The 23,199-nt window shown below is 36.1% G+C and overlaps 1 protein-coding gene across 1 annotated transcript; it reads right to left on the bottom strand.

Annotated features, from left to right (window-relative positions):
* Positions 1–859: 859 nt before the first annotated feature.
* On the bottom strand, positions 860–22,542 carry LOC131912411 (arylacetamide deacetylase-like 2). Its single transcript, XM_059264704.1, has 5 exons — positions 22,405–22,542; positions 12,832–13,054; positions 9,525–9,594; positions 7,649–7,820; positions 860–1,462 (listed from the first exon to the last, which is right to left on the bottom strand). Exons 1-5 carry the CDS (start codon positions 22,540–22,542, stop codon positions 860–862), a joined length of 1,206 nt encoding a protein of 401 aa, XP_059120687.1.
* Between the last annotated feature and the right edge of the window lie 657 nt (positions 22,543–23,199).

Raw genomic sequence — 23,199 nt, 5'->3', positions numbered from 1 at the left:
GCTCTGTCCATTCATGTCACTACAATTGTATTTTATCATACTTTATCCTCATTCATGGTTACTTTTCTTTACCCTGCCTTCTTGTTCATTTTTTTTGAGACAGTGTGTCACTAATCAACAGGTTCTCATTCTTCCTAATGCTTCCTAATGCTGTGACCCTTTAATGTGGTTTCTCATGTTATGGTGACCCCTGACCCATAAAATCATTTTTGTTGCTACTTTATAACTAGAATTTTAATACTGTTACAAGTCATAAATATAAATATATATTTTCCAAAGGTTTTAGGTGACTCCTGTGAAAGGGTCATTCAAACCCCAAAGGGGTCCTGACCCACAGGTTGAGAACCACTGCTGTGTAGCAATGTTTAGCCTAGACTTGTCTAAATAGACCAGCCTTCTCTTGAACTCACAGAGGTCTGCCAGCCTCTCTGCCTCTGGAGTGCTAGAGAGTAGTATTCCAACCCATCCAGTCCTCAAGATTCCATGCCTATTTTGTTTGAAATTATTTTTTTCATACAATATATTCTGAATTTGACTTATTAAGGCCTTGAATCTCAAGCATTTTTACATTTAAACACACTCACAATTTTTCCCTGTTCCACTTTTGAATACTCAAGAGTACATCTTTCACAAAAAAATGATAACTAATGGGAATAAAAAATTGAGTATCCTCATTTTAGCAATATTTTAAGATTGAGAAGATGAAGTAATTTTCTCAAACATACACAATAATCTTCATTGAAATTGAAATGTACCTGTATCCAAAAGCCAGATCATTTTGTTCTCATTCATCATACAATAGTTCAAAACATAACTTTCAGGTTACTTTCCTGACTACCTAGCTACATTTACCATTGATTTATAGATTTTCCTCTAACCAACTAATATACTTATCTCTTATTCTTAACCCTAGATGTAAAAACACTGGAGCTCTGGTAAATGATAGGGCTCCATGTATTCCTTCTTCTATGTGATCATGAGTAACTCGAACCCCAACATTTCTAAGTCGTGTAACGTAAATGAGACTATCATCTCTAATGGGATCATGTTCACATGTGAGGATGTAAGTTAATGGCAATATCTGTAACTGGGAGTCATTGACTAGCAAAGGTGATGCTCTACTATCCACAAGTGCTGGGTAGGAATCATTCAGTTTTCCAAGAACGGGCTCAGTGTAAACATGGTTCTTTTTATACTTCTCAGGAAGTAAGTCACTCCAGTTAACAAACTTGAACAGGTGTCTTGATCCTTCAGGCATGTGTTCATTTCTCAGTGCGGCCTGGAGCAGAGCTTTGTCTTCAGACACATACAGCCTTGCCAACTTAATTGTCATCTCCCTGGACAGAATTGGGCCATGTTCATACTCTCGATGTGATGGCAGGAAAGTATCAAGTGATTGTAGGCCAGGGTATATCAAGGCTTGTGCTTTAATTCTATCTTTGAACTCTGGATCATTCTGTAGCTAGAAATATAATGAATATTAATGAATCAATAGCTTTCAGACAAATGGATTTGCAATTTCACTTTAATAGCCTGAGATAAATAATTGTATTATTCTGGAACACTATCTAGCGATCTTTCTTGCAACATTTACACATTGATTGCGAGACATGAGAGAATGCCATTCCAGTGTCATCTGTGCAGAAACAATGTACACTCTGCTGCTCACACATTTATTCACACATGACAACAGAAGAGGGAGATAATCAGCCACATCCTAATGACGATGACAGGATAACTATGTGTATGATGTCAGATTTTTGCACATTTACGTTTGTTTTAGAAATTTAGCTTTTGTTGTTTATAAGAAAGTTGTGTTGTGCGTGTCAAGTTATTCTGGAACATACTGTCCCTCTGTCTCAGTTTCCCAAGTGTTCTAATAATAAGCACTTATTACCAACTCTAATTTCCCTAAAAGAAATTTTTGACCTAAGTAATGTAAAGAGTAAAATCTACAAATATAATGAAATACAACTTCCAAAACTCACATATAAAGTCAAATGGAACCATGGCATGCCAAAGAAAACACTTAATATTTATTTAAGTAGTGTGGTGTGTTAGAAGTGATAGACAATACAGAGAATAATTTATGAAGACCAGAAGAGCAGAGAAGGATATGGAATATTGCATGTGTAGCCTGTTTCTTATCAGAAATAAGAGGAGTCCCGAGTCTGCAGCTACATTCTTTTCTTCTTGTGCACTCCACAGCAGTGAGCCTAGCCTTCACTGTGAGCATGAGAAGTTGACCAGCACCAGCCTCTTCAGCAGTTGTGAATCAGTGACTCTATCTACTGCCATTCTTCGGGAAATTCCAAGATATGCAAAGTGTTCTCAAGACTACGCCCTCATAAAAGCAAAGGACTTATACAAAATGAAAGAAATCTTGAAATATAATTCGCTCATCACAGGTTAACCATCTTACCAACTTCAAATTGCAGTACAATAGAAAAAGGGTTCTACAAGTTCAGGAAGAAATGAAGAAATAAAAAAAAAAGTTCCCCTAAGAGAATCTTTCCATGGTCCTTATTCTTCACAGTGACTCTGGAATGGGATTTTTCTAAATAAAAGACAGCCTCTCAGAAGATTAGCAGAAAAGTCAGTTGTAAGCATAGTGTCAAAACTGAGGCAGAGTCATATGATAACTCCGTATGTAAGCAGAATTGCTGCTCCCAAGTGAGTTAGCACAAATTCTGTACTTGAGGAACAGCAAGGTTAAACTTCAGTTTAACCTTTTAATTTTATATGTAAATACAGAAGAAAATGAGAAGATCATTGGTACGATCAGAGGCTGAGATGGCTCAGTCAGTAAAGCATTTGAGTACAGATGGTCAGTACCAAGAAAGCTGGGCATAGCAGCAAAAACCTGTTACCTAGTACTGTGTGGGTGAGGTTGATACAAGAGGACCCTTGAAGTTAACTGGACAGCTAATCTGGAGCAGTAAGTGTTCTCTAGGCTCTATGAGAGACCTTGTTTCAAAAATAAGGTAAAGAAAAACATAGACACCCAGTGTCAACCTCTGACTTCTACATTCACGATTACACTCAAGAACATGTGCATGATTGTGTGTGTGCGTGCATACACACACACACACACACACGTGTATATTCACATAAACACATGCACCCTGACACAGAGATATAATATGAAAATTATGACATTTAAAGGAGAGAAAACAGAACAATAGTTCTGGCAGTAGTTGAAAACCCCACAATCTTTAAATCAAAAGAAGATGGAATAAGTGCTATGACACACTGCCATAAAAGGAAGAACCATGAAGGGGAGAGTCTGGGTTTTGCCACTCCTCTGCTGTCCTGAGTGACTAAATCCTAATGGCACTGTAAAAAAACTAGTAAAACTGCAAGGTGGCAATATTTGTCTAAGTAAGTAATCATTTTTAAACTTTACTGTAAAAGTGCTTTTCAAATAAAAAACATCACAAGTACTCATTAATACCTATATTTTTATTATAAACTCCAAAATAGCGGATCTCAGTGCACTAAAGCACTTTCAGAATATACTATGCCAAATCCCCTAGAGAGACATTTGAGACCCATTAAAGGTCCCTTTTCACTGAAGAGGACAATTATGGAAGAACTGGCAGTGTCTAAATTTACCTAGGACACTGAAGACCCAAGGAAAAGCAATGGAAGTCTTGACTTTGGCAAGTCAGGTGGATCACAGGGTCTAACCTGGCCCAAAGCATCTGAACCTCAGAGCAGAGAAAGGAGACTTGGTAGCCACATTTCTGCTTTACACAACATTTCCACATCGGACAGCCCTTTGTGACACCACACCTGGATGTTGTGGGAAGAGTGTCACCCTTATAACAGAATCAAAAGATGGCCTAATACCCTGTACAAACATTGAGCCCTTCTGTCCAATTACTAGAACCTTAGAAGGAAAACAGTACAGCTGTAAGGCTAACTCTGTCTCTTCAAATATAGTAAAATTATGATCTTGTAAAGAAGGCTGTAATAAATATGGTGTCTTAAACTGCTTGACTTACTTCTAGACTTTTCTTGCATACATTCTAGCAGAATTTCAGTAGCCATTCCAATAAAATGCAAAGGCATTTTGGGTAGCAGTAAAGCAAAGGTTATGTTTGGATCCCACTGTAGCTGTTGAACCATGGGGCACAGGGTGCAGCAGGAGGGCATGAGGGCAGTAGGAGCAGTGTGGGCCCTAGCATCCCAGCACAACAGAAAATAATCATGGAGGTAACTATGTAGTGGTTTCTTTTTTCAGCCTTCCAGCACATGCTCCTAATCCCCTAATCATCTTTGCTGATGTGTCAGTTTTGTATTCTTATTTTTTCAAAAGCTTTATTACATTTATTTATTATTCATTTGTTGTATGCTGAGCCAGCTTTCTAGTCCTTAATAACGTCATTTTGTTACAAATATTTTTCATCTAATATCCCTAAGACTTCCATCATGCTTTCTACTAATCAAGCATGTAGTGCTCTTATGTAGGTAGAGTTTCCCTGTCCTGCAGCTGCTCTCAAATAAACACACTGAGGCTAATATTAAAATAAACACACTGAGGCTCATATTGATTACAAATGATCAGCCAATAGCTCAGGCTTGTTACTAACTACTTCTTCCAACTTAACCTATTTCTATTAATCTATGTGCTGTCCTAGGGCTCGTGGCTTTTACCTCTATCTCATTTTGTGTGTCCCACTCATTTGCTGACTGGCTGGTGACTCCTCTGACTCCACCCTTCTTCCTCCAGTCATTCTGAATTTGGCATTCCCACCTCACTTTATTGTGTTCAGATATTGGCCTGTCATCTGGTTTATTAAATCAACCATAGCGACACATATTCACACAGTACAAAGGAATATTTCACAGCATTCTTTTCTATCATATATATATATATATATATATATATATATATATCATCATCACTCCAGTTTGTTTGTTTGTTTTTAATTTTTAACTCTTGACACTTTCTGTGGGATCACAACATGTAACTATCTATTCTTCTATCTTTATTAAACTAACCCATTCCTCATCTTTTTATCTTTCTAATTGACTGGGTGGAACATTGTGAACTTCAGGGTTCATATAAAGACATCATAGTGCTGCTCCTTAGTGAAATGACCCATTTTACACTTCTATCTCATATTAATTTTCAGTCACACAGTTTAGATAGTGTCATTCTTTTCTGATGGTGCATTAGAGAATATTGTGGAAGGCAAGAGAAGCCAAAGTCTTGTTGCAAGTCTTGCTTCCAGAGGGCATTCAGGCTTGGTTACAAGTTCAGCTGCTGTAGTTTTAATAATTTCTCTGCTATCTGGGGCTGTGCAATGGAAGTCTAACAGAATAGTGGAATTATGCTGATGAGAAAAAGACCTGGCATGTATGTTTCATTCATGCTGGCAGGTAAAACTCACAATAACTTCCATGAGTCAAACATTTTCTTAATGAGAAAGATGAAATAAAATTTGATAATTAGAAATACATTATTCACAGAGGATGTAGACTGTCTTAAAGGCCCATCACAGACAAAGCTCAGTATACATGTCAACAAATAATAATTATTAAAAGGGAAAGGAAAATATTCTGTAAAATAAATTAACAAGGACAACAGACAGATAGACACCCTGGAGAACTAAATTACATGTACTTTTTACTTATGCAGTAAAATATTATAATTTATTACTAATGAAAGACAAGCATCTTTATCTGTGTCAAATAATATCATCAATATGATTATAAAATGAACCGTACCTATACTAAGATTCCTAATGTTTATGAGGAGGGTTATACAACATTCCTCCATTCTTAAACCTCACTGAGTTTTTCACTTGTGCAAAAATTCTGTATTTGTGTATTAAGACGGAATATGAAAGCAATTGGATTCCCAAGAAACTCTTGGCACTTTATAAATGAAATAATTGTATAAGTTATGCTGTTTTAAACCACAAAAGACATATCTTTTACATTCTAGTATATCTATCTTTTGTTTCTCTCTAAAAAAAAAAAAAAAAAAACCATGCATGACCTGCTTTAGGGCTTTTCTGTGTGTACAGATGATCCCATCAAAAAGAACATTAAAATTATTCAAGAAAAATTTGAGTATTTTTTCGAGTTATAGGAGATGGCATTTCATTGGGATTTTAAAATGGCTAAACAATTAAAAGGACAGTTTTCTTAAAATAAATTAATTGCTCTTGAAAAAGGAAACATATTATTGGTTGAATAGTTAGATTAAATTAAAAAAAAAGACACCAGGAAGTATTCAGTAGAATCAGTAAATACAAACTTTGAGACTACATTTGCTTTATAAGAAGTCAATCTATATAATGGAAAAGCATTTGGAGGAATTTGAGTCATGTATTGGACTGAAATTGCTTTTAAAAATATTGTCTACCGGATAGTGATTATTCAGCTACAATCAGCAAGAACTGTAATATGAGGTGTCTTGATTTTATTACAGTAGGAATTCTGTACAAGTGTGATATGTTGCCCTATGCTATCTTTGACAATCCACTTGTTTACCGAATTGCCAGGGTTACTCATCAGTATTAACTTGCCTGGATTTAGAATCAGATATGAGATTGAAACACACCTCTGGAAATGTCTCTGAGAGTATTTCAGAGGGATTTTGGTTAATGAGTAAAGATTCACCCTGAACATGGAGGTACCTCCATATGGGTTGAGCTTCAGGAGAACGAAAGAGGAATAATCAGAAATGGAGCTGAGTACCAGCAAGCATCTCTTTCTGAATGCTGGACCTGGGAATAAGAGCGAGTAGCCTTCCCACTGCCACAGCCATAAACAGCTGCCACTAGCAGGCCTCTTCCCTGCCATGGTTCACTGAATGTTTCAAAGCAGGATCCATTATAACCCTTTCTTCCTTTAGTTGCTTCCTGTAAGATGTTTAGTTTCAGAGGGAAAAAAAGTAACTAATACACTCATCAATTGTAAGGATACAAAAATATTGATAATTTTTAAATAGTTTTTCTATATAAATTCAATAAGTTGTGAACAAAAAAAAATCCCTTATTAAAATGAATAGAGTTAGTATAGTTCCAGGAGATTGGTGAACTTTTCCCTAACATTGGCAGGGTGAGCCAGATTCAGAGTGAGTTTTCTTTCTTTCTTTCTTTCTTTCTTTCTTTCTTTCTTTCTTTCTTTCTTTCTTTCTTTCTTTCATTCCTTCTTCTTTATCATATGACTATTTATTTAATTAGTGCTAATAATACCAACAGTATTTGTAACACACCAAATACAGAGGCACAGAGAGGTTCTTGAGTTGATGAGGCAGGAATCTCACAAGTGCCAGGCCAACACACACTACAGATCAGTTCAGGGAATCTTATCAAAAGCCTGTTTTGAAATAGGAATTTAAAAAGAGAAGGTTGCATAATCCTGTCATAGAGAATCTGCCTGGCAAGCACACAGTTCTGGGTTCAATGCCCAGAACCTGCCCCCACCCCAATTCCCTAAAATAGTAGGATTGTAAAACGCTTCTTTAGCATTAGACAAAGCCACATTTAAGCTAATATCATCAAAATGAATAATCTCTCTTGTTTATTTCAAATTTCATAGATAGCAGTATAAAAGTAATGTAAACACACCTAAAACACAGGGGTTTTTTTGCATTAGGATTAAAACAAATATAACACATACAACATACCAGTTGAGTCACTGTTGCTACCAAGGTACCCCCAGAACTGTCTCCCATAACGCAGATGCGAGAGGGATCCACTCCATATTCTGCAAGAACTTTATCCTGAAGAAAGAACTTGATCACAAAAATACAGTCTTCAAGGGCAGCTGGGAATCGATACTGAGGAGCAAGCCTGTAGCTTCATAGATAAATCAGGTAAAAACACAACAAAGCCCTTGTTAAAATTATGCAACTAAATATCTCTCACCAACAGATACACTGATATCTTGGCCCTACTTTGAATCATAGATTTCACCAATTAGCCCCAAGCTCATTGGTAACTTCTGTCTTAAAGTGAGACATAGATTCGGGTTCAGGGTTTTAGGTATTGGTTTTAAGGAGAAGCAAGTGAAACAAGTGTGTTCATCCTGTGAAGCCTGCATGCTTCAGTGATCCTCAGTGTGCTTGATGATTCCAAAACAACTCAGAATCACTGATAGGATTACCCAGACATTTTAAATGCATAAAATATGAGAGTAAATATGACTATATTTAAAGAATTTGAAATACAAATATTTTAAGTATAACATCGGATCTTACTAAAACCTTCAAGTTGGTTCATAAGGCTAAAATAAGACTAAGTACTATTGAATTTGTTTGCTTTTTGCAGTGTGTATCTGTGTTTTATCAGAGAAGCACACCTCAATTTAGCTACCTCACTTTTTAACTCAATCACCTTCATATCCATTAGAATTAGTGAATTATTCACATGATTACATTAAACAATGTTCATCAGATGGTCCTTCTGTTTATATTTTAATCTGTGTCTAAAATATTTGAAATTAGTATAATCTGAGCAACATAGTACAAAAACATTAATGTTCCTTAAGGTAAAGAACAGCCAACACCTTAAAAAAGTAACCTGTAGAATTCCTAAACAATGTACAACAAATTTCACTACTTAAAAAGCTTAACTAAAATTATGTTGTGTTAAACTTAGTTAAAATTGTAGCAGTATCTGTGAGTTCAAGGCCAGCCTGGTCTCCAAAACGAGTTCCAGGAAAGGTGCAAAGCTACACAGAGAAACCCTGTCTTGAAAAAAAAAATGTAGCAGTAAAGGCACTGCACATTTACTATCACAATTCAGATATTTCTCAAAACTTAAGTAATTTGTCTGTTTCCATTTTCAAGTAATTAAGGCAGGACAGAACTGACCTCTTTAGTATGTCCTACTGCCCCATGAAATTCCTTAGAGTGATTTTTGTCTGGGGTCTACACTTTGTATGTCTTGGTCTTCATTAAGGAACTAGCAAGATGTGCAGCAATCTTTTCATCCTACTGCTGAGAGTCTCAATAATTCAGAGGACACACATGAGGTCCTAAAGTAATAAGCACTTACTCATATTTTTGTAAATGTTGGCGAATGTCACGTCATGAAATATTAAGACTTATCACTTGGATAATATCTTGAAATGTTCAAATTATTCAAACATCTTCACATAATATAATTAGAACCAATGATAACTCTAACCCACACAGTGATTATAAACAGGTCTCATAAAACCCAATGTCTCAAGCATATAATGAGTAAACTTTCAAGGGATGTTAATTGCAGGTGAAAATTAGGTGGTTGGGAATCTTGGAGTTTATAGTCCCAGAGATGTCATAGCTATGATAACAAAGATGCTCATTCCTCTGGCCTCACACTTGCATTTACAACAGCAGAAATCAAAGCAAAGACTGATGTCTTTGAGGACACATTGACATTAAAATCATAAGAAAATTAATATAAGCAAAAATCCATAGAATATGGGTATTTGATGGCTGAGTGACAAGCCCTGGAAAAGCCAAGCCTATGTTGAGAAGGCAAGAGCTGTGGTAAGAAGTATTGTTGTTCTCTTACTCTACTCCCACAACAACAGCATCAAGCTTGTTTGCTGTCCATCTGTTCAGGTCGTCATAAGCTGACATCTCTGAAACAAAAGAAATGAATATAAAACAGTGCCCTGTAAACAGAAAACAATAGAAATGCAGAAAGGCTCATGAATGTGATAGATATGTGAATTATCATTGATCGATGGAAACTCAGTAATCTCCACTTTTATTATCGTGTAGATCAATACTCTGTTGGATCCAGAAAAAAGATTGCAACTCATTACCACTACATTCCATAAGACTCTTAGTAGATGTATTAGAAAATCTGAAATTAAGTTGAAGATAACATTGTAGCCAGTATTATAATTTTCACAAATTCAGAGATTCGCCATAGTTATATTTTTTTTGGAATTTTTCAATAAAGAGACATCAACTTACTTAAGGCAAGGTGTACTATTTAGTACAAAACAACTGAACTTTTCTTTTGTCAGAAGCTTATATATTTACAGAAGGTCATGCATATTAAATAATCTTATAAGTAAACTTTAGATTACCTTTCTGTATAGAAGTTACAATTTTAATTTTCATTAAAATCAAATCAGAGTGTATTCTTGCATTTATAATTCCTTACAAAAGTTAACCATACATAAAATTGAGTTAAAAAAACTTAAAAGAGGTAGAAAGGAAAAATATTTTCCTAAAATTTTAATAAAAAGTAATGTCAAGATTCATTTTAATTAGCAATATATACTAATTGAACTACAAAGCATAAATTGCCATCCATCATGTAAAACATAAAAACATAATAATTGATAGAAAATTGATAAGAGAAAATGAAATGTTATTTTAGAAAATGTATTACAAGTTTTCTGAGAATTCACAGAGCTTGGGGAACCATGTTTGAAACATAAAGTTAGAGAGAGCAGAGGCAGAAACAGGACAAAATAGCAAAATATATGCACCTACATGTCAATGCTTGATAAAAGATTTATCAACAAATGAATGCTATTTATGAATTATCAAGAATCCATGTGGTCATACTTTCACATTATGAATGATAGAGAAGAAGGAAAGAGAAATGAAGAAATGGTATTGAGCAACCAGGAATGAAAGAACGGGAAGTAATCTAAATGATAACCTACATAGCGTGGACAGGAACAAGAAGATGCTCACAATTTTGTGGCCAGAACACGACATAGAGTGTAGGAGCTAAAAGACAGTTGAAGTAGAGCAGGGTAGTCACTACTGGGGGATATTTTTACTTCTTGTGTACTTGGAGTTTTATTTATTTCCCCTTTTAATCTTTAAGTAAAAAATATGATGGTATCTGTTAAGAAATTTCATGTGATAGACTAGTGACCAAGTATGTGATCCAGTCCACAGTTTAATTTTTTTTTCTTTTTTTGAGACAGAGTTTCTCTGTGTAACAGTCCTAGCTTTCCTGGAACTCACTTTGTAGACCAGGCTGGCCTCAAACTCACAGAGATCCACCTGCCTCTGCCTCCCAAGTACTGGGATTAAAGGCATGTGCCACCACCAGCTAGCCACAGCTGAATTTACTGAACTTAAATTCAGCAACAATGTTAGAGATGGAAAATAGAGCCAATATCTATAGGATGGACGTGGTGGCTAGCATGGAAACAGTAAAGAACAAATTAGAAGAAAATGTAGACTCAACACCTAAAGAAAAATAGTAAAATCTGGAGATTATTAATATTTGTAAAGTCTAAACAATAACTTATTTCCACACAGCTTTAGTTTTCTTTTGTTTTAAAGTTATCATTGCAAATGAAGGTATAAGGTTAAGGAGAATAAGGAAGGGCAAAGAATGTTCTTTTATTCAAAGTCATAGCAAAAAATATTAATGTAGCAAAAGGCAGTGGCCACATTCAGATTACATAGCTTAAAAAGAATCAGAAGAGAAACAGACAGACCCTACAGTATATGGAAACATGTCTCAGAAAATAAAACAAGATAGGATAATAACTAGAGAGAAACTAGGTCAACAGAGGTCAAGGCAGAGGACACAGTACATATTTATGAGTCAACAAAGGAGGTACAATTGCAGGTAGGAGAAATACAGATTTGGAAGGAAATATCCCAAGGAGAGAAGAGAGATTCATTTTGACCAAAAGATAAACACATCTTTTCCTAGGATGGAAGCAGAGTAGTGAAGAATGGATAAATCAGATGCCAATAAGATGCCAGTAAGTGTGAGATGGGTAAGGAGAGAAGTGGACTTGGAGGTGCTAAACATATAGACTTATATCTTGGAAGGAACAGGTAAGGTTGGAAACAGAATGGAAATTTAGAAATGTCACTGAAGTAAAACAGAGGGACTACTTGCTTTTGAGTGGTGGTATTTTCCAGAAATAGTGAGACCATGGATGGCCTGTTCACCAGGAGCAGGAGCCTGAATCCCCTGGTTTCTGCAGTGAGACTGTTGCTTCCTTCCCTTTCTAACTGTGGGACTTTGAAAACATTCCTTACTCTTACTGTTTCTTCACTACTAAAACAATGATGATAATATCTATCTGAAAAACGCTTACTCTGTTGGCTGCCCAGCTGAACACAGTAGTATTTTTACTTATCTTGAAATGTTCCAGTTCATGAGAACAAAATACTGGATGTAAAAATTAGGCTACAGGTTCTTTGAGGAAAAGAATGTTATCATTTGTTTCATAAGTATACAGTACAGTATTCCAACATTTTGCTGTATAGTGAATCCATAAGTCATCAAAAAATGGTGTGTGTGTGTGTGTGTGTGTGTGTGTGTGTGTGTGTCTGTCTGTCTGTCTGTCTTAGCTACTGCACTCATCTCCAGACAGGAACTGATTACTCAGCATTATTTCATTTTATCACTTTAATACAAAGTTATGCTTTGAATGCTAAGTGTCAGTATCATTGTTGTATCACAATCTACAACTTGAGCAAATGTTAACTGCAATATGGCAGTGATTACATTGCTTCAGATCCAACAATTAAAACACCTGGTTCACATTAGTGTTTTATATAATTTATGTGATTAGGTTATTTTAGTCTGAATCCAGAGTTTATTGTTTACACTTTCAAGTCTAGACTATCTATATGTTTATTTTAAAATATATTTTTTTCTAACAAACCATCTTATTTCTACTTGATTGTTTTACTTGTCAAATTGTAAATTTAGAAATATTTGTGACCCATGACCCATACATTTCAATGTATCTCTGTTAAGTTGCGTATATTACCTAAATCAACATACTGACAAATGATCTGTCAACTTATTGGTACATGATACACAGCACTTATTTGAATATGAATATGAACAACACACACATTAAAAATACACTTACTGCAGCTTCCCAAGACAAAGGCACCACCATGAATGAAAATTATAGCTGGTCTCTGTCTTTCAGACTTCTTTTTTGGCAGGTACAGACGAACAGGAATATCACTAAAGTTTGTGTCAATCACTGTAATGTTTTCATCTGAAACTGGTTTTGTAAGGTGAAGTGCTGTTACAGTTGAAAATACTTCTTCATATTTCATAAGACCTATGTTTTCAAATAATGTGGCCTATAAAAACAGGAAAGATTTTAAACATTATACTTTTTTATTTTAATAACAATAAATGCACACAAATGCAATTATAAAAAAAGCGATGTGATGTTATTTTTATATCCTAACATTATTTTGGTAGAATGGGAATCTCAGTGTGACTATCTGCATCAGACCTGAACAAAATTGAATCCACCAATAATTTGTCATAGATAAGGAATGGTTCAATAAAATCTCATCTCTTCCTGGTGGTTATAGGTTAATAAGGAGGAGTCATTTTCTTGCATAGCTGTTAATGAGTTACCCTTGCTATAGCAAATAATCTTCCAATTCTCAAGCAAGAAACCAGTTAAACTCATTGGATCTCACAGAAGAGTGAAGACATGAAAGCAGGGAAGCAACCTGTTGAGAAAATGGATTCCAGTAGGCTCAGGAAGGAGTGAGAGAAGGGAATTCATCAGGCAAATGCATAAATCTGTCAAATAATAAATAAACAAATGCTTGGAGATATTAAGCTACTATTGACCAGGAAACTTCATCTCTACTTGTTAGGTTTTAAAGGGCTGGAAGTTGCTATGCATACTTTCAGAGGAGGAAAGCAATGAACCCTGAGAACTACAATAGCCACTGGACTGACAAGACTCGCCCATTATTGCAATAGCACTTTGAACATTATGGGAATAGCCAACCTGTTCTTATTGGATTTAAGTTCCATTACACAAGACAAAACTCATGCCTGAAACCATTGTTGGGTCACTAATCTGTGAACAGCAGGTCAGAGGCCATAGGGAAAAACCCACTACTGCCACTCCATTAAGTGTACATACTATTAAACAAATTACTAATGACTTATTGTTACACCCATGGATTAACGCACCTCTCAGGCCTCATCAGAGAAGGTTCTATTTGCAGTCGATGATGATTAACACAGAAGCAAAATGGACCAAAGTGAGTTAAATAAGAGACTACTAAAAACTCAGCTCTGACATCTATACTGCCTTCTCTCCTTTCAAAGCTCAGAGATAATTGCAAGAGAGGAGACTGAAAAACTCTATAAACAGGAGACATTGAATGAATACAAAGAAACGCTGTCCTCAAGACACAACATGGCAGTGGCATGTATGACCTCAGTGATTGTGACAGCATGCACAAGAACTATGAAAGCCTAAGTCAGAGCAATGCCTAGTATGAAAAGGGAAGATGGTCACAGAAATGCCACCCTTAGCCAAAGATCTATTGGGAATTTATAGACACTTGGAGAGGAAGAGTCAGTTTTCCTTAAGGGTGTGTCCCCTGGTACATCCACTGTATGGTCACATGATAAAGGGTATATGGGAAGTACAGATTGATCTAGGTGAATGCATATAAAGAAGAACACAAATCTAGGTAAAGAAATGTGGATGAATCTGGAAGGAATTACAGGAAGGGTAAATATGGTCAGAAATTATTGTATACAATTCTCTTTAAAAAAAGAAAAATATAAAATGCAAAAAATAACTAAAGAATTTTTAAAAAATTTAAAAAGTATGCAGTATTTGAAAATAATAGTATTCTTATTTATTTCGACCAAATTTGGCAATATATCTTGCATTGGTATAATTTATTCTTAACTGTAGTTTTATATAAAACAAAATTATCTGAAAAGTGGTGTTTTATGTATGTTCCAATATTTCAATTTATTTTGTTGGTCATTCAATTTAGTGTTAGAAAATTATCCGTGTGTGTATGTGTGTGTGTGTGTGTGTGTGTGTGTGTAAACATGTTGGCCATGTGTGCTTGTGGAAGTCAGGTATAAACTTGGGTATTGGTCCTTATTTTTTGAACTTGTTAAAGACAGGTTCAGTTGCTCCAGCTGTATATGGCAATCTTTCTGACCCAGCGGCTTCCTTGATTCTCCTCTCCTCTCCTCCCCTCCCACTGTAGAAGAAGCATGCTACCATATCCAGCAGACTGTGGGTTCTGGAGACCTGAGGGCAGATCCTAACCCTTGCACAGCAAGCGTTTTACCCACTATGCTGTCTCCATCATCTCTAGTTTAGTTTAATATTTTAAAATCTCATCCAATTCTTATATAAATCATAGTTTATGTTCTCCCCTTTCAGCTATAAAACAACATCTTTTCATTTTCTTAAGATCACTTGAAGGAAAAAGAAGCCACTTTTTATTTACAACATTGAAAACAGGTTTTCTTTAGTATTTCTGATAAGTTATCTAACATATTACTGACCAATTTCATTTAAATCATTGTTATATTCTTATATGACTAGAATATTCCAGAGTATATACTGTTGTGTTAGAAGTTTCTCCAGTCCTACTTGTCACCGTGGTCCCACAGTCACTTATAAAATAACTCCTCAGAGGCTTGTATAAATTACAAAATGTATGCCATATGGCTCCAGTTTCTGGCTAGCTAGCTCCTTCATCTGAAATTAACCAAATTTCTATTAATCTATAAGTTATCACATGGCCATGTCATTTCCGGTCTGCTGGCGTCTTGTTGCTCCCTTGACGGTGGTTGGCATCTCTCTCTACTCTGCCCTTCTCTCTGTACTTCTGCGTGGATTTCTCACCTGGCTGTAAGCTCTCTTGCCATAGGCCTAAACAGCTTTGTTTATCACATATCACAGCATACAGAAAAACATCACACAACAAACACTTCCCCTTTTCTGTCTAGTCAAAAAGGAAGGTTGTAACTTTAACATAGTAAAATTATATATTACAAAACAGTTATCAAGCAATAATTATAGTTACAATATTAGTCTTTGTATTTGGCAAAATTAAAGAAAATATTCTATCTTCTATACTCTTTTTGTGAGTATAAAGTTTTATATCTAATTTATCTTTTATCATGACTATGGCAAACTATAATTATAACTATGTAGTCTTCAACTCAAGTGTTTTACCCACTATGCTGTCTCCATCATCTCTAGTTTTGTTTAATATTTTAAAATCTCATACAATTCCTATATAAATCATAGTTCATATTGCCCCTTTTCAGCTATAAAACAGCATCTTTTCTTTTTTTGAAGATGACTTGAAGGAAAAAGAAGCCACTTTTTATTTATACCATTGAAATCAGGCTCTCTTTAGTATTTCTGACAAGTTATCTAAGATATTACTGACCAATTTCAGTAAAAGCAGTAATATAATTTTTATGTGACTGGAATATTTCAGAGCATATACTCTTGTCTCTGTCTCATGTTGCTAAGGTTATAAATCCATACAGATATTATACCCACTCCAGACACTCTGATCAATATTACACAGATTTAAACAGCAAGAACCATGTAGAATAGCATTTGTCTATGTCAGTGGTACATATGGTCTTCTCTATATAGTTAGCTGATAAATTATGTATTTAAATAACAGAATAAAAATTAAAATTCCAAGTTCTAGAAAAATGTAGATGATTAACATGGCAGTTGTATAAGAATAATGCTTGAGAAGTGACAGCTGCTGGTGACGGTATCAGAACTGTGGTTTTATCACATTCAAGAAGTTTTTTTTAAAAAAAAATACTAAGAAGTTTCAGCTAAAAGCTGTCCTTGTATATATAGAATCATATGCATGTGTGTAAAAACATCTATTAAGAATTTGTAAAGTAGCCGGGCGGTGGTGGCGCACGCCTTTAATCCCAGCACTCAGGAGGCAGAGCCAGGCGGATCTCTGTGAGTTCAAGGCCAGCCTGGGCTACCAAGTGAGTTCCAGGAAAGGCGCAAAGCTACACAGAGAAACCCTGTCTCGAAAAAAAAAAAAAGAATGTGTAAAGTAGCCATTCTTCTTTAGTTCTCAAACTATTTGGGTCTTTGTCTTTATGTCTTGGAAATAAAAATATTATAGATACTTATTGTATTTTTATGCTTAGTAGATATAAATCTCATTGGTTTTGGTAACAATGTCTTAGGTCTTTTCAGAAAGTTACCATCTCACCATTAAAGTTTCAAAAGAGAGATTTCTCAAAGTGATAGCCACTCACTAGATAATATGACATGGTAATCCTGAGTTATCTTTATTTTAAGCTGCTTGGAAATTGTATCTTAAGCCTTAAGATAAAAATAATAAGATTTGGAGATACACTATCACCCCAATCATGTCAGGAAGTGATTTATTTTATTACTTATTTGTATCCACCAGTCTTTTAGAATATGTTTTCTCTACTCTTCAAGTTTTCTTTATTCCAGTAACAGGAAATCTAATACATCAAGAATGTTCTACATGCATAGTCTAGTTCTCAATGCTTTTATATGTGCAAAGGGGGAGGGTGTAGATATAGCTCATGATGCTAGCAAGAGGATTATAAAATGGGAAAATAGACTTAAGGAATGGAGTAGGAAAAAGAGAATAATTGAATATATGCACGCTGAAAGTTTAATGGTGACTATTTGGGTGAGAAAGAGAAGGAGTAGGGGCTAAAAGAAACAGAGAGGAGAGTAGTGAAAAAGAATTTTGAAAAGTATGCATGAAAATGCTATAAGGAAACATATTACATTCTATGCTAATTAAAAAGACTAAGTTGCTGAATTGAAAGTCTTCATGCAGCATGATTCCAATGACTCTATTACACGATGTTGTAGAGAGAGTCAACTACAAAAGCACATAAAGGTTCATAGTTATCAGGAGTTAACACTGAGATGTTTATTACAAGGATATATAAGAAAAGTTGTTTACCACATGATGGCCAAAAGCAAAGGGACTGATTGAAGAGATCCCAATATGACCTCTATGGTGAGAAAGTGTGCCCATAATGACTTACCTTCTTTCAACTAGGATCCAAATCTCAAAGATTCAGTTACAGAGGGAAGATGTGGGTAATCATTTTGTGATTTATTATATTGTCCATTTGACAGGACTTAGTGCCACCTAGGAAAGGAGACTCTGGGCATTTTCTAGAGCAGATGAACCTATTGGCATGCTTCTGAGGGATTCTCTTGATAAACGTTAAGTGTGGATGAGCACATTACATGTGCTGGATCCTAAACTGCCAGGGAGATAAGACAGAGAATGAGAACTGTACAGTCTTATTTGTTGCCTTCTTCTTCCTAAAGGTAGACAAGATGCAATGTGACCTGCTTCTTGAAGCCCCTGCCATGTGTGATGTACCCGATGTGAAGGGTGATATCCTCAACCTGTGAGACAAAACTAAAATGTTCTCTCTTAAGCACAGTTAAAAAGATATTTTATTATAGAAATAGGAAAAGTAACTAACAGAAAAATAGGTAATAGAAGTGGGCCATCACTGTACAAATCTGTCCACGAGACTCTTGAAACTAATTTGTAGCTAGAATTTGGGGGTAAAAACTTACTTTGGGCTAGAAAAGCCTAAGAATGTTACAAGTAGAGTTTAATGGCTCCTCTTGTGAAATGTGGAAGACAAGAATGCTGAGAGAAATGTATTCAGCTCATAAGGTTTCTGAGAAGGATGAGGATTGCATCAGGAACTGGGATAAGAGTCGTTCATAGTTTGTCCATGTTATGAGAACTTGAATAAGGTTGAATTTAAAGATAGTGAACTTACTTATTTGGCTTAGGACACTTCAAAACAACAGAACATTCAGGATGGGCTTACCACTTGCTTACAGTTGATTTTAGTGGCTGCACAGCTGAAAAATGTTTGTTCTCACTGGCTTTGCTGTAGGAGACACCACTGATGGAAAACACTTAGAGGGTTAAATGTCAGGGATTGGGGTATTTCTGTGATAGAACAGACCATGTCTTTGTTTGGAGGAATATGGAACACTTTGGGACCCTGGACTAGAAAAGTGATTGAACATTTTAAGCCAGGCTTAATGGGCTGTACTAGTAGGAGCACGGAAGACAATAGTTGTGAGGGTGATTTGAACTATGGAGGCCTGGTTCAAGAGGTTTCAGAGAAGAATTTTAGTATGTATTCTAGAGACTGTTCTTGTGATATTTTGGTGAAGAATGTGGCTGCTTCCTGCCCTTGTATAAAAAAAAAATCTGTCTGAAGCTAAATAGAAGAGTTATGGCTCAACAGCTTTGGCAAAGGACATTTCCAAACAACCTAGTGTGGACTGTGTCATGTGGGTTTTAGCAGCCATGCTTATGCAGATCTATAATAAAAAGGAGCGAAGTGAGCAAGGAAAACTACAAAATGTACAGTTGGAGGAGAAAAGGGGCACCAGGAAGTGTAGGCAGATTAAAGAGAAGCCTGATGACTGGTGCAATAAAGGGGGTGGTGACCCAAGCAAGACCCCACCCAACTAAGTTTCCAGTTATGAAAAGGAGTGAAAGAACAGCTTAGAGATGGCATTGTGCCGCACACCTTTAATCCCAGCACTCAGAAAGCAGAGGCTGGCAGAGCTCTGAGTTCAAGGCCAGTCTGGTCTACAGAGCAAGTTCCAGAACAGCCCAGCTTAGGCATCCAAGCAAACCACTGAAAATAGAAAGCTGGTGAAATGTATTTCAACAAGTGGGGCATGTTCCAGCTCCAACAACTTGGCAACCTTGGCCACATGGTTCTGGCTTTAGAGTTGAGGATAGAAGAAAGGGGTTATGGAATCTCCCTCCAAGATTAAGGAAAGCCACTGAGACCAGGCATGTGTCAGGGGTGTCCCTAATTTGTGTGAAGCTATGAAGGTGAAGCCTGTGTAGTCTTGGAAAACCCAGTATATTGGAGATGCTAGAGTTGAGGGATGCCTGCCAAAGAAAGTTGTTAATAGGGAAGGGACCAGCCCAGGAGAAAAAGCGAGTTGCATTCAACAGAGCTGAAAGGAGTTTGGGATCTAAAGAGCATTTTGGCATTGGATAAGGAGATGAAGAATTTGGAACTTGACAAGCTGGTTTTCAGACTTGCTTTGCTCCAGTATTTACTCAGTATGCTCCTTTTGCTCCCTTTTGGAATGGCAATGTATATCCTATGCTATTGTATGTTGGAAGTATGTGATCTGTTTTTTAATTTTGATTTTATAGGGGATTATAGTTAAGAGATGGCCACGAGTCTCAGAAGAGACTTTGGACTTTTAAAAGTTTCAGACTGCTACAGACTTTTAAAACTGGACTTAATGCAGTTCTGCATTCCGAAACAGCTACAAGCCTGTGAAGACCAGGGTGTCGAATGCAGTGGTTTGAAAGAAAATGTCCCCACAGGTTCATAGGGAATGGCACTAAATATTTTATAAAATTTAAGATACAGTAAGGTACACCAGTAGCTCAATAAATTTTGGCTTAATTCTTACGTATAAAAATATTTTTGACAAAGGCATTTGAGCCAGAGAAGCAGGTAGGCTAACTGCAGACCTTCAACTCTTTCTGATCCCTCAAATCAGATCCCTCTGTCTTATCCCTAGCTGGGCAACAGAACACCTTTTGCAGCCTCCATTTCCCTGATTCCCCCATCTCTGGTGGATCCCACTGACCTTCCCCTCCTAACTACCTTCCCCCATTCATTACTTTATCTTAGCCACCAACTTCAGCAAACCCTCTATGGGAACCCATTGGCCAATACTGCTGAAGAAGCAGGTACATTAACTGTAGACTTCACCTCTCCTTCCATTTGTCCAGTCCCCCAGTCTCATCCCTAGCTCTGTAGCAGAACACCTGCTGTAACCTCCCTGCCCCCACTGCACCTTTCTCCAGTGGATCACACAGATCTTCCCCTTCAAATTTTCTTCCTGCAACCCATTGCTTGGCTCCAGCCCCCAACTTTTCAGCAGGAACTCCCTGGGACACCACAGGACAACCTGAGGAGGGAAGCAAACAGACCAACTACGGATATTCACCCCTCCTTCCATTCATTTTAGTCTGATTCCCCAGTCTCAATCCAGGTCTTTAGCAGAATTTCTGCTGCACCCTCTCCTCATTATCTGTCCCCATTGCCAGGTGCTAAGTAAGAGATTGTAGTGGAACATTTTGCTTTTCTTCTTCTTGTGAAGCTCCTCCACTGTCCATAGCTCATTCCCATGGCCCAGCCTAAGGATGCAATACCCAGAAACTCATTTCACCTGGAACCTCCGGTGTCCAACCTATCAGGACACCAACATTTTCCTACTAGGCAACACACAGCTACCACACTCTTCTAAGAACAATAGAAAAATAAAAAACCAGAAACGAAAACACCCACAGATAAAGACAAGACCAGATATAAGCACCTAGATTTATAATCTTCCCAATCCCAGATACCTAGATACCAGCATAAAAACATAACCAATAACATCCAGGACAATATGTCTCCATTAGAGTCCTACAGTCTTAACACAGCAGGTTCTAAATATTCTGACATATCTGAAAAATACCTTAAAACAGCCCCTATGAATATGATAGAGATCCTTAAACAGAACATGAATAAATTCCTTAAAGAAATCTGTGAAAACACAAACAAATAGTGGAAGGAAAAGTGGGAACAGAATCAATAAAGAAAACCTAAACTGAGGGAAATCTGGAAATGAAAAATTTAGAAACTCTAACAGGAACCACAGAACAAAGATTCATCAACAGAATACAAGAGATGGAAGTCAGAATCTCAAGAATTGAAAACATGATAAAATAACTGAATACAAGAGATGGAAGAAAGAATCATAGGCATTGAAAACACATAGAAGAAATGTATATATCAGTCAAAGTAAATGTTAAATTTGAAAAATTCCTGGCACAAAACATCCAGGAAAACTGAGAGACTATGAAAAGACCAAATAAATTTTGATTACAGTATATTTGTCAATATTAACTACATGAGCAGTTTTCCCTATGACGATACTGATTTTGTCATTGTAAGTTAATACGACTAGTATATTTACAATTAAATGAAATGTTCTTTAATAATATACAGAAGTGTTAGTGACATTTGTTCTATTTTCTCAGATCACTTTAACCACATCTGTGTGTGGTAGATAACTGACTCTCATATCTGGGTTTGCAGTAGTCTGTTTTGATATCCCATCTGTAAAATCTGCTGGAGGCCTCAGTAATACAAAGAATATACAAAGCTTCTGTGAACAGAAAAGAGAAAATAACTAGAACAATAGCGATTAAAATTCACCAGAATTTTAAACTTGAGGGAGGTAATATGTGAGGGTCCAGAGAGGATTTGAGTGAAAAATGGACTAACAGAGAATGTCAAAAGCATCAAAAATATGCAAGTTTCCTAACAATACCCAAATATTGCTTTCAGACAACACTACTTCTTTTATTCTGATGTTGATCTATCACAACATTCAGTGTGCAAGCAACCATTGTATGTAACTGTTTGTAGAAAATCAGTTAAGTATGTTAGTGATTAAATAAAATTCAAGATTATCTGGTTTACTTATCAAAAAGAACACTGAAATATCTTTCAAAAACTTAGAAATAAAAGAAGTTTCAAATATACTTATGACATGGTATCCCAAATCACCAGTAAAAAAACATATTACCACAAGTGAAGTCATTTTTATGAGAGCATCCATGAATCTCACTTTCCAAGGTTCTTCAATATTTTCTGGAACAGGTGAATAAATGCAGTAAGCAAATAGAACACAAGAGAATCCAAAGCACAGAGTTTTGTACCCCATGATAAGTCTTTACCAAACTTGTGTGTGGTGACAGTCAACAGCATCTCATATATAGACTACAGAGCAGTAAGACAAAGGTGGAAGGTGAACTGTTTAAGGTAAAACACTGGTTTTAGCAACTGTGACTTGACATTCACTTCTGAGATCAAGCCACACTTGAAACTGGTTATGCAATTGCATGGCTTTGTGGAATAGAATTTACCACAAAATGTCTAATAAAGTATACAGCAATGGCATAAAATTGTGAGATCAGTGAGCTCCTCTTTCATCACATAACACTAGAAGAGCAGAAGCATTTAGGACCCTGATTAGAGCACATGGGGAAAAAAAAAAGACCAAGAGACCCCTTTGTTCTTTCGATATTTTGCAAAGAGTAGTGATTAGTTTAAAAACAAGGTAAAATGTTAGGTAATGTTTAATCAACCTTAAGGCTAACACCTACACCACAGCTTATTAGAAAATTCAAATCCACACTGACAGTGATCTTTAGAGGCAATTAGAAATGAAATTGTGATTCTTTCCCAAGTTATGAACCAATTCATCTAATGCTTAAATTTGTATACAGCTCACCATTTATTAAACTTAAAATTTGTAGATGCATATATAATCATAGAAAATCTATAAGTTGATTAAGCAAATATTTGTTGCTTCCTGATA

The sequence above is a fragment of the Peromyscus eremicus genome, chromosome 6 (genome assembly GCF_949786415.1).
Source record: "Peromyscus eremicus chromosome 6, PerEre_H2_v1, whole genome shotgun sequence".
NCBI lineage: Eukaryota > Metazoa > Chordata > Mammalia > Rodentia > Cricetidae > Peromyscus > Peromyscus eremicus.
Note: the sequence above shows the minus strand (reverse complement) of the source record. Positions and strands in the feature narration are given on the sequence as shown.

Bases quoted from the DNA above. Each gene is read 5' to 3' on its own strand.
- LOC131912411 (XM_059264704.1), bottom strand. From the start codon at position 22,542: ATGGGGTACAAAACTCTGTGCTTTGGATTCTCTTGTGTTCTATTTGCT. The intron at 7,821-9,524 runs GTAAGAGAACAA...TTATCTATGAAG, and splicing joins GCTGTTGTTGTGGGAGTAGA to CTACAGGCTTGCTCCTCAGT. The intron at 1,463-7,648 runs GTATGTTGTATG...TTATATTTCTAG, and splicing joins TAGCAACAGTGACTCAACTG to CTACAGAATGATCCAGAGTT.